Below are 17,363 nucleotides of genomic sequence, written 5' to 3' on the forward strand. Positions count from 1 at the left end.
CCCTGGAATTTGGTATGAGCAGATGCACAGGAGAGAGGCAGAAGCAAAAGCAGCCAGCAGGGGAGGTGAGATCTATCAGAGAGGGGCCACCAGATAAAGAGGGAAAAATTACAGAACTGCCTTGGCAGAGAGAGCCAGGTACACAGAGAAATGATTCACTGGGTTAAAAACAAAACCAAAAGCATAACAGGGCAGAACACACAGTGGGAAACACATCCAGAAGATTTACACATTTATTGCCTGCTTGAAACACATTTCTAGGGGCTAAGAGGCCAAATTATTTCTGCTTGAACTCAACATTAATTAAGAAAGACTTCAGCTGCATTAGAACATGCAGGAGAAATACCACTGTTCCCAGTTAAATGATGAAAAATTTAGGTGAATAAAAGCAGAATCAGTCCCTGAATGGGGTCTGAAACTAGAAACACTCTCCCAACAATGATGAAAGATTAAATGACTGAAAAAAACACTGCCTCAAGTACCCCCACAGGACCCCAGAGTGTTCCACAGCAGGGTGAGACCACCCAAGGGATGGGGACTAATGCCAGTATTTAATAAAAATCGATTTTAAAGTACAACAGCTTTATTTCCACCTGGCAAGTACTGCAGTGAGCATATCAGTATTGCCCAGAAGATTAATCAGTAGTTCAAGAGCTACACAATAAAGGATTGTTTGGTTTGGGTTTTTGTCTCCTTAAAACAAGACTTCACTGTTCTTACAGAGACAGGGAGAACACTTTGGCTGTAACTGTTTTGCCTCTAGAGAAATTAAAACAAAGAAGTTAAGAAATACTTGGGCAAAGCAGACAAAGGCAGTACTTTTGCTCATTTAAAGAAAAATCTTATTTTAGGACAATTAAACTTTGGAAGAAAAGGTTCTTTCAGGAAACACTTCCTATTGCAATATGAACAAAATGTACAATATGTACTACATTCAGAGTTATGCTTTCCCTTCATGAGAGACAAAGTTGTCTGTCTTCATCATGACTTCTTAGCTTTTTCTTCTGATTTCTCATTTATCAGGTCTTTAAATCCCAATTTTTCCAGTGGTTCATTAGCCATAAGTTGCCTAAGTAAAAAAGAAGAAAACAACAAAACACATTTTAGAGAACACAGCCTCTCTCTTGGTTAGACAACAGCAGCATTTTTTCTTTCATTACTATTATTTACCCTAAACAGATCTAAGAGATCTATACAGAGTGCCTGCTGTTTGACAAGACCTCAGAAAATTCAGTTTAAGGAAAGCAGCACTCAGCAATTATTTTTCCTCCTTATAGTGGTTTTCCAATTAAATGTGTTGTTTCCCCATTTTAGGTACTGAGTAAGAGTTTCTAAGAAAAAGACCTGACCCCTGGTTATTTTTAATTAACACATTGCATAAGAGCTTCCTAAAATTCTACCAATGCCATTTACACTTTCAAGTGAGTCTGGTTTAGAACAGCCTTTGTGGTGCCATTAGACTGGACTGTAGTGATTTTCACACTAGTTTTTGATCTGCAATGTACTTTCCCTAGATACAGAGAAATTTCTGCATTTTTCAAAGTTCCCTGACTCACTCTTGTACAGGAAGGATTGCAAAGCGATGCCTGAATGGAAACATCCCTGGAAAACCAATCACCAATTCTTTCTTCACTTGAACTGACTACAAAAACTTTTAACTTACCTGCTTTAAACATATTTCTAAGGGGCTAACAGGCCAAATTATTTCCACTTGAACTCAGCATTAATTAAGACTCAATTGCATTAATATATACAAGAAAAATACCACTGCTTTGATAATTCTTTGTTAAGTTACAGCACGTGTAGGCATCTTGAACACAGTCAGCTCTTATTGAGCAGGCCAGGCAGAGGGTGAGCAAAGTTAAAAGCTTAACTTGTAATCACAGCTGAAAACAAAACAAACAAAAAAAAAAGCTTCACACTGGCCACTGTGCAGGGTGGAAGCTGCCTGGGTCTGGAGTTGGGCTGTTGGCTCAGCAAGGAAGTAAATGATCAGTAATCATTTACTGTGATCAGTGATTCGGTGACAGATGAAGAGGCAGTTAGACATGCCACTTAACAAAACTTTCTTTTACTAGCACACGGGCATGGCTGTGAAGATTTTGAAGGATTATGTTGTATGAACTTATCTGATCATTCTGCTTCTATTCATAAACAGCTACAAAACCTAAGGGATTAGCTGACCAAATTACAATCTTGGCTAGACTGATGGTTGGAGTTTTGCACCTTGGCTAAAAGAACTCTGTAAAACAGGGTGGCTCATTCTAATAGTAATAATTGTAGTTTTGTAGTAATAATTGTAAAGTGTAGTTTTTGTAATAATTGTCATTGGAGAAGGTTATGCGACCTTCTCCAGATGAGCTCACAGGAGTTACTGTGGTGTTTAAATGCTGGCTCATTGATGAGTCCCTGAGCTGTGGCCACAAAATCTGCTCACCTGAAGGTGGTTCTGCCTTGGGCTGCTAGAAAGACAAAGATGTGAGAATCCCCCAGTCCTGTGTGGGATCCTCACCTGCAGGCGGTAGTGTATACTTCAGTGTGCAAAAAATGATGAGTAAGACAGTGTATAATATCTTAGCTGCTCGCTGTTATCCCTCTGCACCGGACAACACGGAAACCACAGAGCAGGTCCCACGGAGCATCTGTGCCCTTCATGGCCAAACACCCTGCCTGGCCCGGGCTGCCCTCCTTCCCTCCCTCCCCGCTGTCCCCGCGGCCGTGCCGGGGCACTCGCCTGTCCATGCGGCACTCCAGGTACGCCATGGCGCTCTGCCGGCACGCCGCGCTCTCGTAGCCGCTCTGCCGGAGACACTCCATGAACCGCTCCTTGAAGGCGCTGCACTCCCCTGCAACACACACAGTGAAGGTAACACAGACAGACAGACACACACAGCGAGGGTAACAGACACACACACTGCACTCCCCTGGAACACACACTCAGCGAGGGTAACACACACAGACCTGTAACACACACACACACACACAAACATAGTGAAGGTAACACACACACACACACACACACACACACACAGAGCGAAGGCCCTGTACTCCCCTGTAACACACGCACAGACACACACACACATACATAGACGCTGCACTCCCCTGTAACACACACACACAGTGAGGGCCGCGCTTCCGCGGCGCCCGGGCCCCGCGGGGCAGGCCCGGCGCTAGGCCGCGCTACCGCACCGAAGTGATCCAGCGGGAACGCGCCCTTGTCCGGCGGCCGCGGCGTGAAGCTCTTGCTGCTGAAGTTCATGGCGGTGGACATGGCGGTGCTGCCGGGGGTGGGGACGCGGCGGGCCCGGTCCCTGCGGTCACTCTGTGGTCGCTCAGCGGTCACTCCCGGTCACTCGGCACTCTGTCTCCGCTCGTTCCTGCCGCCTGGGGGAGCTGCGCGCCGAGCGCATCGAGCGCGGTCACGTGATCGTTGCCGCCCGCAGCGGGCGGGGCCGGGCCGCCATGGACACGGCGTGGGTGTTGCTATGGAAACCAAAACGCTGTGTTTGTTGCCATGGAGACGGCGGCGGCCGCCATGTTGGGCCGGGCCCGGAGCGAGAGCGCCTCTGCCGTCCCTGAGGCCCGGGCTGCCACAGCCTCTGCGAAATGAACCGATGATCAATGAACCCCGTGCCACCGTCCTCATTCCCCTCTGAACGCTCCCAGTGCAACTCCCCTCTGAATGCAACGCAGTTCTGGGCTGTCCTGCAGTGATTTGGGGGTCCCTGTGGGTCCCTCCCGGCTCAGGATGCTCTGGGATTCCCTGAGTCCCTCATTCGTTCCTGTGAATGGCTGCTGTGATGGTCGGGGGCTGCCGGCCCGTGGAGGGGCCCAGACAAACGCCCTGTCCTTGGCATTTGTGCATTGGGACATGGAGGAGGAAAGAGCCAAATCTGGAGCCTGCTATCTGAAAATCCCTTCATGCAGGATCCAGCCTTGTCCAATCTTTCCCTTTTCTGTGCAGGGCTGAGGCCAGGCTCCTTCCTTTCTGCCCCACGAATAAATTCCTCACCTGTCACTGCCGAGCCCTGGGTCCTGACCCCAAAGCCCATTTTCTGGGCCCAGCTGTGGCTGGGGTGTGATCCCAGGGCCCTGGGGATGGCTCTGGCAGGAAGGCAGGGTGAACTTCCACAGAAACCCAGCAGGGTTTTGGATGGGCTGTCCCCATTCTGTTGAACCATCAGCCGCCCATGTGGTTCCTCATCTCTCATCAATCCTCCTGGTTTAAGTTGTGCACAAACCCTAGGGACAGCACTGAGTTATTTTTATTTTATTCTATTATTCCTACAAGCACGTGGGTTCACATCGTGTGGCATTAATGGTGGGGAACAGCAGTAAAACCAAGAGGGTGCTGGCAGAAGCTGGAGAAATGGTGAACTTCCAGATCCTCAAGATGTACAATAAAGGAAAAAAAAACCTTTTGCCTGCAGGTTTGCAGCACAAACTGCAGATTCACAGTCTCCTTCTGAAAGGAGGATGAGAAATAGCTTTAATTTAACTCACCAAGTGTTAACCGTGGATTACACTGACATTTTTTCTTCTTTGCCCATAGCTGCAATGGGTTTAAGACAGTATTTTATCTTTCTTAAGTTGATTTTCTTTTAATTAAATGACTGAGCTAAGCAGGAAGAATTCAAAGCTGGGGAAAAAAAAGAAATGAAATAGCTTCAATTTTTAAGGACAGCCATTATGGAAATATTAACTGCAGCTCCATTTAAAGTGTCTTTTGTTTATGCTTTGATTGCTTTCTTATTACAGTATTGAAATTGTAAATGGAAAATTACACCATGTTCTATTACATAAGCAACTGGTTTGCACAGCTTGAAATATAAGGTTTTATTATTAGGTTTTCAGGGCTATGAACAATAGATGGGTTTTATTATACAGTAAATAGCACTTTTCCACTTGACTTCGTTATAACACTTAATGGTAAAAGGGAAATACTCCTCTTTCATAAATAAATGCAGCAAACAGTCTCCCAGATTTCAGACAGCTGAGCAGCAGGGAAGTAACTTTGGTTTATCTGAACACATTTAATTCATGTGCCAAGGCACTTGATTTTAGCAAACTGCCCAAATTACATTCCTTCCTTTCTGTCACAGTGGCCAACTTGCTGATTTCCCATGTGATGAAGGAAGAAGTCAAGGGAAAAAGATATGCAGAGACCCCACAGTGGAATTATTCCCAGGCAAGCAGCACCAACCTTTCCAGCGCTGTTTAACACCTTTACCTCAGTAAGGTTGTAGAGGACACCCAGTTGGTGTCAGTGTGGATAGTGGGAAAATTCACTTCCCCAGCATTGCCACAGGCTGCCCAGGGCACTGGTGGAGCCCCCATCCCTGGAGGCATTTGAAAGCCATGTAGATGTGGCACTTGGGGACATGACTTTAGTGGGGGAACAGTTGAGCTCAATGATCTTAAAGGTCTTTTCCAACCTAAATCATTCTGTGATTCTCTGCAAAGGCTACATCAACTTGGTATATTTTATTATATTCATTGTATTTTATTTTTTTAAAATCTATTTGTTAACTCAGGGTTTTTCTTTGGAGTCTTAAATGTTGTAATTACTTCAATTCAGGTCAGGTATAGTAGCTGGTGTTTGTTATGATTACTTAATGTTTTTATTGCAAATGCCAGTTGTACCTTCTAGAATTTCCTTTAAAGGTACAGGTTCTCATACAATCTAATACACATGCTTCAGCAACTCAGGATAAATTTTTCCCAAGGAGATCAAATAAAATCCCTATTAGATAATCATTGTGAAGAAAAAAACCTCATTTGTGGATTAAACCTACCAGTTCCAAAAGAACTCAACAAAAACAGAGCCACAAACAGAGAATGAAATGTTTTTCACATATTATCTTTCAAAGGAGCAAGAGACTTTGCATCAGGGAAATCTGAAATAGCTGCTTCAGCAAAAGGGTGCTCATTGTACAAGAGATATTAGATAATTTGTGGTGTTTCACAGTACCTCTAGCATGGAGTCCTGAGCCCTTGCCGAAAATTGAAATCCTTGAATTAGAAGATTTCCCAAACTAGGGAAAATCTTGGCTCTTCCCCTTTCAAGTTACACAGCTTGATAGACTAAAAAAGAAATAAAAATCCTTTGCTTGAATCAGACCTTTCATCATTAATATGGACTGAAATAACATTTAAAACTGTTCTTTTCCAGTGTTTCAGGTAGTGCTGAAAACTCACTCCACTGGTGGTGTTTATCCATCAGCTGGACAAACATCTCCTCAGAAGGAGTTATTACACACTCACCATTACTTTGTGGAAGCACCAAATTGAGTAACACTTCAGAGAAGAACCTTTATTCATTTTACAGGCAGGGAAAAGTCCATGACTTCCATTATTTTCTCTCTCTCACCACGCTGCCTCTCCTAAGAGCCTGCAGACTCAAATTATCAGGTACTTAATTGGAAAATAATTTATTGACAAGCCATGAAAGGCTCGGAGTAAAGCACTAGGGGATTTCATAGCTTGACTTGGGATAGCTGTAGGAAATTAATGAGCTGAACAAGACCAAGCACATTCAGATGCTGGAATTTGTGCCCTTGAGACTGCTGTTCCCAGGCCAGGAGAGAACACACCTCAGAGAAACATCCTTCCAGGATCACTCATTGCTGCCTCACCTCCGCCAGCTCTTACATAAGGCTCTTGCTCCATCACTGCCACAGGCTGTTGTAAACCATTTTTCTCCCTTTCAATTCAGGTTCCTAGACAAGCAAAAATGCAGAATATTGCCAGAATAGTCTGGGGAATGGGGATTTCTGTTGTAGATGATTAATGAAATATTATTGTTTTGCACTTACAGGGAAATCGTAGTTTCATGCCAATAAGGTCAGGGCCTTAATAAGTTATGTGCTCCATAAAGATGTACAGAGTGATAGCTCATTTTCTGTTATTACTGAGCCAAAGCCTCATCAGTTTAGAGAGGAATGTTGTAGAAATGGCAACACTGCACTGAGAGGTGAAACAAACCTTCATCTTAAATTGCTGGTTGCAATTCTGGTCCATCTAAATCCACATCTCCACCCGCACCAAGAGAGGGGCCCAAAAGGAAGATGTGGGACCCTGCTTCTGTAGTTATCAGCTAATCACCCTTCATGATATGCCTCAAATTTCTCTTGGATTAACTCAATTTCTGCAATATGTTGTTGAGAGAGACAGAAGCCAGAGACCCAGAACAGAAAATCCTTGCAGCTGTGTAGAGGCATTGGATTTATCAGCTGTATTTTGAAAATCATCTATTTATAACCCAACCTACTCAATACTCATCTCCCAGGTCAGGCTGCCTTGACTTGTTGGTGTAAATGTAGATCTGGAAGATCATGGTTCTAGCTAAGTTGTAAGGGATTTTACTGCAAACATTTTTGTAGATATGAAAATCTATTAAAAAGTACATTACCAGCATCAAAGCCAAGGATCTCCCATGTGTTTTCTCACTGGGTGAGACTCATGAAGGAATAGCATCTATTCAGTCCAAGAAGGAGGCTTTTAAAAACAACAAAGTTCCCAAGAATGGTAAATGCTTAACGTTTGGAAAATGTTAGTATTTAAATAAATAAATGTTAGTATATAAAATAAAGTGGGAAACACTCTCACCTTAGGCTCTGCACAGGGACAATGCACTAATCTCATGCACAGATTTTTTTAATTTTCTTCTCCACTGACCTGACTCATCACATATAATCTTTCAACTCAGAACATGGAAAAAAAAAAAAAAAAACAACCCAGGAACCTCTTTTTTAAAAAAATTGCCATGAAATAAAGATTTTAAAAATATTTTTTCAGGAGTCTTTCTTCCCAGAGTAGATTTGCAGCCCACGCTGGTTTGACAGATGAATGAAAAGAAATTAAAGAATCATTTGTATAAAAATGAGCAAAGTGAACACTTGAGAACACCACCCTGTAGTGATCCTGTAGAAACACAGATTTGCAGGGTTGGGAAGAAGTGGGTGTAATCCAATAAAACAATGCAATAATGATGAAAAATTGAAAGAGGTCAGAGTCGGAAAGCTTTTGATTTCTTTTTGCACTGGCATTTGTCAAGGCAAGCAAAATCCATTAGCGAGGAGCAGCCTGAGTTTTAACACATCTGGGTCTTTAAAAATGTTAATGTTTAATAGGGTGTGCTCAGGCTTTAAATGTCCCTGATAACAATGCATGGGCTGATAGGCATCTCTGGGGGCTGTAAAGCAGTGGCAGAGCCTTGCAAGGCACACCGGCACTTGGTGCTCACTCTGCTGGTTTATGATGTTATCAGCAGTCATTGACTGAATTATGGCCTTATAACAACCCTTTCCCTGCATTATCCTACAGTTACTGTAGCTCTGTTCACCTGTGTGCCATGAGGAGGTGATGTGACCTTCTCCAGATGAGTTACTGTGGTGTTAAGGGCAGGCTCATTGTCCAGGAGGAACTGATGGGTCCCCTGGGCTGTGCCCACAAACTCTGCTCACCCGAAGGGAGTTCTGCCCTGGGCTGCTAGAAAGACAAAGACGTGAGCTGGGAGCAATGTTTCCCCCATTCCTGTGTGGGATCCTGTGGCTGCAGGCTGTGCTCAGGATTGCACCCTGGAAGTGAGGGATGTGAGGACGGAGTGGGGCTGAGGGCATCACATTGGCTCTATTCTAAAACTGCAAAGATTCCCTCCCTCTGGAGAGCTCATCCCTCATTTCTCCATGGCTTCAGTGCATCAGGCTGCAAGTCCATGTGCTCACTGCTTGAGAAAGGGCCTCACTCCATATTGTCACCACAGATTGAAGGCTTAGGGAAGGTGATTTTCCTTGCTCTGGCAGCAGCCAGCTCTGCTCCAACAGAGCTCTGTGTAAAAAGGAACAGATTTCCTCCTTTGGTACCCAACTGGCCCCATGCAGGGCTTTTTCCTCCCTCTTACTGCATATTATAAAGTCTCAGGAGTCCCAGTAGTCACACCATTTGCTCAGAGAAGAATCTGGCAGAACAGGATATTCTTGGAAATGTCTGGGAGAGGAGGGTGCAGGCCAAGACCTCTCAGCTGTGCAGCAAATCCTGAGATGGATGTGACCATCCAGTGCCCTCCTCTCTTTGCCCACCCTGCCTGCACAGGAAAGTTCTCCTTGTGAAAAACTGCTCTCCTGATAAACAAGCCTTGGAGAGCAGGCAGCTTTTTCATGTCAATCTAGTTAGAGTTTATTGATTCCCCTTGCCTTTGGCTAATGTACTTTTATTATTATTAATAAATAATCATCATTTTCCCATCAGTGTAGCCTGCACCCGGGAGCCTTGGAGAATTCTAGCAAAAGAATTATTAAACTAAAGATTTCTAAAGGGTTCAACAGCAGCACAGCCCAGTAATCTGCCAGAATCTGCAACTGGGGAGTAAAATATCCCCACTGGAAAATATGGGACAGAGCATCAAATCAGCTCCTTCCCTTAGAGCCACCATTTCTACAAGGCGCTTCCTATTCTTGGTCACTTCTGCTTTGTTGTCATCCCCAAGGATGCAGAGGGTGGGGGTGGCTCTTGGAGCTGTCACCTGGGCACGTGGGCTCTTGCTTGGGCTTGGGACATGACTCAGTCCCTGCAGGGCCAGAACTGCTGCCATGTGCTCCTCCTGCCTGGCACCTCCATCTTCTGCCTGGCCAGCTGCAGCCTGATCCTGGCTCCTCCCAGGTTAGCAGGATTCAGGATCTCTTTCCCAATCTAGGCAGGATTGCCTGCAGGGGACAGTTTCTCCTAGAGGATGGCATGCAGCTGTTCATAAACAGAGGGAGTCATCACCAGCTGCTGAGGCAGGCTTGGCCATCCAGGCACTCTGTGCACTAAACTGCCAAATAGTGACTGATATTTTGGGTTTGCTGGTAGGGGATTCTTGGGACAAAGACGGTAACAATGCTAGCAATAAAAAACACTGATTTGCTCAAGGAGGTGATTTTAGTGGGGTGGCAGGAAAGCAAAAAGAATCAGAGCTCTCACCTGTAAATAGATCTGCTCCTGTCATCAATCCTGAATTAGCACATCTTCATCCCACCATTCCAGCTTGTCCATGGTCAGTCTTGTCCTCCCCAAGGGCTTGCTTACCCTGGGCTGTGCATTGTTGTGGGCTTTCCCTCCTGTGCCCTGCTTCCTCCATTGCATCACTGGGGTCCAGCTGAGTCCTGTGACCTGGCACAGAGTCCAGCATGGCTCCTGTCCTTGAGTTCTGACCCTGAAATCACATAGAGAACAACATGCCCACAACACAGATATTCACTGGAAAACAAACACCTCGTCCCGGTGTTGTAGGTGAAATAAGAGCTCCAGATTATGGTAATCCATGGTTCAGAATAAAAGAGGGTGTTTCATCTAGCAGGAAAATGAAGTACATCTGATCTGAGTGGATGTAAACAAGTCTGCAGAGCCCTTTTCTCTGTGTAAAGCCACTTCCCCAGAAGGTGTGTTCAGGCAATGACAGAAGGGCTATAAAGGGACCCCGAGATGCTCCTACCCTCAGCTGCCTTTGGACATGGCTGTGCAGAGTCTCCTGCAGTACCTGGGCTCCTGCTCGCTGCTCTGTTTGGCAGCAGGGCTCTTTGCTCTCCTTTACTTTCTCTCCAGCTCCAAGAAGTCAGTTTGCAATTTGCCCCCTGGGCCACGACCTCTTCCTGTGATCGGGAACCTGAACGTGGTGGACCTGAAAAAGCCATTCCAGTCGCTGACAGAGGTAGGGGCTGAGCCAGCAGGCAGAGGGAAATATGCAATTCCTGCAATGAGAAATGCAGCTGGGGAAACAGAGATGTGGTTGTGTTTGCTTTGTGTGGAGGGCAGCAATGAGATATGTGGCACACAGGCAGAACAACTTTACCTTCAGAGGTGCACACACACACACACACACACACACACACACACACACACTTGTATTTATATATATGAATATAACACACACACTCCTTTCTTTATACACACTTAAGTGTAGACCTCCCACTCCTCACAATCTACTCCAAATTGTTGGTGTTTTGAGCCCTTCAAAGGCTGCAGGTAAAAGACTTGTGCTGGGCCAGGTTGCTGCCATCAAGAGATGTCTCACTGCCACCAGACCTCTAGGAAGGAATGGGTGGATGGAAGGGATGAAGCAAGAAAAGGCATCATCCTCACAGCAGAGGGACAAACTTTTTTCCAAAACTAATTACATCTCTGCAATGCTCAGCAGAACTCTGCCTCCCCAGCCCTCCCCCTGCACACACTGCTCAGGATGGTTGAGGACTCAATGCATGGATTTTATATTCTAGCTAATTAAATTGCTTTTTCTTACACAGCTCCATGGATACTTATATTTCTGAGAGAGAGAGAGAGAAAAAAAAAACATTTAAATATTAAAAAGCCAAGGGCAATGTTTGTTTTAGAAAGTGTCTGCTGTGTTCCCTCGGGGACCTGGGGACAACTCAGTGGGAATTCAGATTTTATCTGGTTGCTGTAGAGACACTTGAGGTGCTGTGAGGGACCTGTCACATGCCCTGTGTGTGTGCTGCTTGCTGGACACTATGGTGGGGGAAAGCTGGTCCCCAGAGAACTCCTTCAGCCCCTTGAGCATCTGCAGTGGGAGGGCAGACACTGCAATCCTCCTGTTAGCTGTGGAAGGAAGGGCATCCTGTGTTTCCAAAGCACAGAATTCCTACAGCAGGCACACAGTGCTCATCTTCCCTGATTTATGGGGCAGAGGGTTGTGCACAGATCAGTTCTGATGGGCTTCTGGTCCTGAGCTCCTGGGTATGTTTGAGGATGTCAGTATGAAACTATTTATGAACTATTTTTGGCAGTACTGGGGGATTTTATGATACAAATATCACGTGGCAGCACCAGACTAATTTCCCATAATCTACCAAGGAGCTTTATTTGGGCTTTCAGGCCTGCCACATCCAATACTTGTGCTGCTGAGCAAAACCAGAGGGGCTGCCAAGAAGCACTAATGCAAGGAGATGGCCAAAGGAAGGCTCAGAGCAGCTGTGATTCCCTGCCCCTGGCTCTGCCACTCGCTCTGTGAGCTGCCAGGGATGGAAGAACCAGTGCTAATGTTATCTCCCAAGCCGTCAAACCACTGCTTGATGAAAACAAATTCAATTTGTCTGGTGTAATAACAGGAGCTGCTTCTAATCTGAAATTCAATTTGTGGAATCTATCTAATGCATAGAAAATGGTAAGCCAGGCACATCAGAAACAAGAAGACATTTGGAGGGGATGGCTTGCAGTGTGTTCAAACGAAGCCTAAAATACCAAGTGAATGATTAGCTTGTCAAAGCCACCTTTCAGGGTAACAGATGATTCATTTTTAATTTGCTATAAATGCCTAACACTCCTGTGACATTATCTACCAGAATATGCTTCCTAGTCAGATCCAAGTTTCTGGTGGCCAGCAAGTAATTCCATAATGACTGCAACACTACCCACCTTGCCATAATTAGAGACAAGTGCTGTCCTGAAAGAAAGAGTTATTGTCTGGCTTTGTTTCTGCAGGGTTTGTGGCTTCAGCCTCAAAGGTGTGTGCACGCCTGCTTGCCTCAGGTCACCAGCACTACAACAAACAGGCCTGCCTGCAGCAGCATTCTCTAGCCAGCCTCCCAAGGTGGTATTGCTGGTCTGCTACTGCAGAACACCACAGGAATGCAGTGGCACTTTACTGACTCCCCTGATTGGGGCAGTGATAGCAGACACCTTGTTGTGCAAACAGGGTGCAAGCAGAGATGCTGGCAATCGATAGCTGCTGCTCACTGCTTGAATTACAGCAGCACCTGGAGACATCAGGCAGGGCTGGGAGGCTCCTTTTGGTCTAGAAACCACCTAGAGTGGCCAGTAGTTGTGTTTGAGTCCAGATCGGGTTTTGAATGAACATATTTACTCACCTTGACAGCTCTCCAAGATCTATGGCAGTGTCTTCACGGTGCATTTTGGACCCAGGAAGGTCGTGGTACTGGCTGGATACGAAACCATCAAGGATGCCCTTTTAAATCATGCTGAAGAGTTTGGAGAGAGGGCAGAAATACCCATATTTAGAAAAATGACACAAGGAAATGGTAACTGACCTTTTGCTTGGATAAGTTTTGTCTCTGTTCATTACAGCCTCTCAGCTGAGAGCACTGTCCTCTTACAGATCACTTTTTGTGATCTTAGGAGGCACCAGTGTGTAAGAAAATTTATGAACCACAGGTGCCATAAGGATGTTACACATTTATTTTAGGCATAGCATTCAGCCATGGAGAGATGTGGAAAACTATGAGAAGATTTACCTTGTCCACACTGAGAGACTTTGGAATGGGAAAGAGAACCCTTGAGACCCGAATCCTGGAGGAAGTAAATTCCCTTATCAAATATTTTGAATCCTATCATGGTGAGTGTCAAATCTTTCATCCAGAGACAGAGAACAGGTCTAGCAGAACAATAAAGATTAATGAAAGTTTAACTCTGAGCAAATGGTATCTCGTGGTTAAAGTTCAGCATAAAGTGCATTAGGTTATTGAACCAAGGCCTTAAAACACTGAAACAAAATTCCCTGCTATGAATTCTGGGTGGGGAATGAGTTTTCTTTGGGAGCTCAGGACTACATTTCCATAGGAAACCAGACTGAAATGAGCATAGTCATTTTGTCATTTGTTTTCATTGCTTGAAATACAGGGAAACCATTTGATACAAAAATGATACTCAACAATGCTGTATCCAATGTCATCTGCTCCATATTGTTTGGAGAGAGGTTTGAATATGATGATCCAGTATTTCTAACTTTGCTGAAGCTGATAAATCAAAATACTAAGCTGTTGGGCTCCCCTATGGTGCAGGTAAGAGTTTAATTTTACAGTTTTTGGGGAATATCCAGTTTCAGCATTTGTTCTTCTGGCTTCCCACATATTTCTTCTAGAGAACAAGAACATTATCAGCCAGTCAGCCTGTACAGAACACATCTGTGGTTCTGTATCTGCAATGCACAGATTACCAGATTCCTGCACTTTGTCAAACTTATTAGTAAAAAAAACATTTTAAAAAATCCAAATTTCACTAAACAACTTTACCCTCTTTGAAGAGCAGAAGCACAATCCCAAACCTGCCTCCTTGAATTACGGAAGGAACATTCTATTTCTGCAGGAATCCAGAGTTCCTTGGACTGTAGAAGGGGGGAATTACAGCCTCAAATGTCAGGGCATAGGACAAGGGACCAGCAGTGTGATTTGAGATACCAGTATGTGTTCAAAAATGCCAATTAACAGTAAAACTTGTCTTGCAGTTATATAACTTCTACCCATCCCTTGGATTTCTGTCTGGAGCTTCCAAGACTGTGCTACAAAACATCCTTGAATTGAATGCTTTTCTCCAGAAGCTCTTCCAGGAGCACAAAGAGGAGCTTAATGAAAATGACTTAACAGGCTTTGTCGATGCCTTCCTGGTGAAGCAAAAACAGGTACTTTAAAGCTGGGTCCCAGTGCCTTTCTATTCCCTTCTCTTAGCTCTGACTTGACATCCCACGAAGGCGAAATAAGTTCCCACTCAGCACACATAAGGAGGAGATCATCCCAAACCTTCCTGCAAGAATGGTACCGGGATAAACTGTGTTGCAGTAAATAAATTCCAATTCATTGGAATTTTTTCTAATATCTAGACTTGGGGATTACACATATTCTTGGGACCAGACAAATTCCACACAGCATAGGTCCTAATGCTAAAAGACTAAATATTCAGTTTTCCAGCACATATAAAGTCACAGAAGGCTAAAATGCAGATAAAAATGGTGGCAACACAGTCACACATGGGTATTATTTGCTGCATTATCCCCATGTTTTGAAGGAGTTAAGGAAACCACACACTGCATTCAGCAATGGAAACCTGATGTTTTCAACCCTGGACCTCTTTGCTGCTGGGACTGAGACCACATCCACAACTGTGCGCTGGGGGCTGCTGCTGATGATGAAATACCCAGAAATTCAGAGTAAGGAGGACACATCTCTTGTTAAGGCTTTGGTTGTAGAAGGGAGCGGAACTCAGTGCTGCCTAGAGTAATTATTCTCAGTGCTCTGAGAGAGACAGCAAACGTTGACTTTACAAAGGAATTTTATTCAGCTGGATTGCAATAAACCAGCCCAGCCAAGTGGGAGAGGCTGAGGGGCAGCCTACAGACACAGTAAAGCTCCTGGTAATTCACCTGCAGGCTATGGGCTTACGTCACTCAAGGTCTCCTCAGGAGCTGATTCTGATCTGGTTTCTGTTGGAGGTTATGGGGTAACAAAGGTGTGTAATGAGAGTCAGGCATGAGATGGACTGTCGTGAGTCCATTCAAGCTGCCTTAGCCCCACAACAAACCTGAAGGAACCCCACCATGCTCTGACTTACCCACTTCTGCCCTTCCCAGATATTTACAGCTTTCCCGTTTCCTCATTTCTGCCAAACTGGTAGCCATTTCAGTTACAAGATGAGATTGTTATCAGCTTCTTAATCTTTTCCTCCTTCCAAGGAAAGATTCAGGAAGAAATGAACCATGTCATTGAACCAGGAGAGCTGCCTAAGTTGGAGGACAGGAAAAAAATGCCTTACACAGAAGCAGTAATACACGAAATACAAAGGTTTGCCAATATTGTCCCCATGGGCGTATCCCGATCGACTCCCAGAAATGTGAATTTCCGAGGCTACGTGATTCCTAAGGTGAGCTCTGAGGCTGCCAGCTTGGGCTGCACAGATTCCTCACAGCTTTCTTTAAAGCAGATGAAGAAACACATAAATAACTAAAGACACAGTGATGCATGGTTTAGTCTGTGCTGTGACCCTTTGTCTTAGATCCAGGATAATTACTGTAAACATACAATGGATTGTGGTCTGGTACAGTTGTTTGAATCATGATTAACCAGAGATTTAATTAAATCACACTAGTTTGAATCTTTTTATGTCAAATGTGGGACCTCTACCCCAGCACCTTTGTTGAAAGATCTGACTCTGTAAGAAAGGAATGTTTTGTGGTCCAAAAATTAAAACAGCAGTTACTGAAAACAGACAGAGCCACGATGGGGCAGAGAATCATTCCCCAGTTCTATTTGTCATGTCTTATTTGCCCCTTCACATTAGGAAAAAGAACACAGTCTGTCTCATGTAAGGGAGTGATCTCCTGTTCCATGAGTTTCTTTGATCCCTTTCAGGGTACTGAGATTATTCCACTGCTGACCTCTGCTCTGAATGACGAGTTACACTGGAAAACCCCGCATCAGTTCAACCCTTCCCATTTCCTTGATGCCAATGGGAACTTCATTAGGAGAGAAGCATTTATTCCATTCTCCATAGGTAAGAGGGGTGTGGGTGCAAGGCTAATGGCAGTTCCCCCTGATTTCAGGAAAAGTATGAAAGCCAGGGACACAGAATAGAGGGTAAAGGATTTCTGGTCATTTCTCCTATCCACCATTGCTGTAGGTAACCACCTCTTCTTTGGGAGAGATGGGAGACATGGATTTACTCACAGTCACTGAACAATTTCATACATCTACAGACTTGTGTGTAGTTTGAGACCAAATCAGTAGCACTCTAATATACACAGAGAAGAAAGGGAAAATTTCCTACCTCAGCAGCCTGCTCTTCAGACTGTACCTCCTGCTTAGAAGGTCTCAGACATCAACACTAACAGTTACAGTGCTGACCATTAACTTCTCCCTGGTTGTTTTCAGGGAGAAGGGCTTGCCTTGGTGAAGGACTGGCCAGGATGGAGCTGTTCCTCTTCTTTTCGGGCTTGCTCCGCAGATTTGTTTTCCAGCCTCCTCCAGGAGTGGAGAAGTCAGACCTGGATCTCACTGCTGATGTTGGCTTCACCTTGACTCCCATGCCTCACCTGGTCTGTGCTGTGCCCTGTGAATGATCAAACAGCACAGCATTAGAGTAGTGAACACTTCAAGCTTTAAAGCAAATCTAGCTACAGTGGGGAAAAGCTGTCCCTGAGCTTTAGGGGAAGGAAACACCAGGCACTGTTATTTTATGTTTTCTCATTCATGATGTCCTCTCCAACAGCTCTTGCAATTCTGTATAATGCAAAGCCTTCAGACAGCTCTGAGTTCTGTTCTCAGAAACTGTGATTCATTCCTGGAACAGCACATCAGAGATGCTGTTCTCAGGGCAGTTTGAAAGAGTGAAATGCCTTCAGACCTCCTCTGTAGATGTAACCCATCAGAGCTCTCCCCTGGCAGCCTCTCTCTAGGGGGATTTCTCAGCCCAAAGTCCAAGCCCTATAGCAAAGCTGATTATAAGTGGCCCAGCTGGAGACAAGAGACACTCAAAGGATCTGGAAATCTCCTCAGGATGGTTGTTCAGCTGAGCCTCAGACTGAGCTTCCATTGTGCCACACAACCTGCCTTATCTTTATTACAGAGTCCCAGACACAAGGG

General features: G+C 44.8%; 2 protein-coding genes across 2 annotated transcripts; one reads left to right on the plus strand and one right to left on the minus strand.

Annotated features, from left to right (window-relative positions):
- Positions 1-219: 219 nt before the first annotated feature.
- On the minus strand, positions 220-3,420 carry LOC135454308 (cytochrome c oxidase assembly protein COX19). The gene is made up of 3 exons (XM_064726303.1): positions 3,190-3,420; positions 2,735-2,846; positions 220-1,069 (listed from the first exon to the last, which is right to left on the minus strand). The coding sequence occupies exons 1-3, from the start codon at positions 3,269-3,271 to the stop codon at positions 982-984; spliced, it is 282 nt and encodes a 93-aa protein (XP_064582373.1). The 5' UTR covers positions 3,272-3,420; the 3' UTR covers positions 220-981.
- Positions 3,421-10,492: 7,072 nt separating this feature from the next.
- LOC135453994 (cytochrome P450 2K4-like) lies at positions 10,493-16,840 on the plus strand. The gene is made up of 9 exons (XM_064725628.1): positions 10,493-10,690; positions 12,872-13,034; positions 13,199-13,348; positions 13,633-13,793; positions 14,237-14,410; positions 14,794-14,935; positions 15,458-15,645; positions 16,134-16,275; positions 16,653-16,840. Exons 1-9 carry the CDS (start codon positions 10,493-10,495, stop codon positions 16,838-16,840), a joined length of 1,506 nt encoding a protein of 501 aa, XP_064581698.1.
- The last annotated feature ends 523 nt before the right edge of the window (positions 16,841-17,363 follow it).

The sequence above is a fragment of the Zonotrichia leucophrys genome, chromosome 14 (genome assembly GCF_028769735.1).
Source record: "Zonotrichia leucophrys gambelii isolate GWCS_2022_RI chromosome 14, RI_Zleu_2.0, whole genome shotgun sequence".
NCBI classification, from domain to species: domain Eukaryota; kingdom Metazoa; phylum Chordata; class Aves; order Passeriformes; family Passerellidae; genus Zonotrichia; species Zonotrichia leucophrys.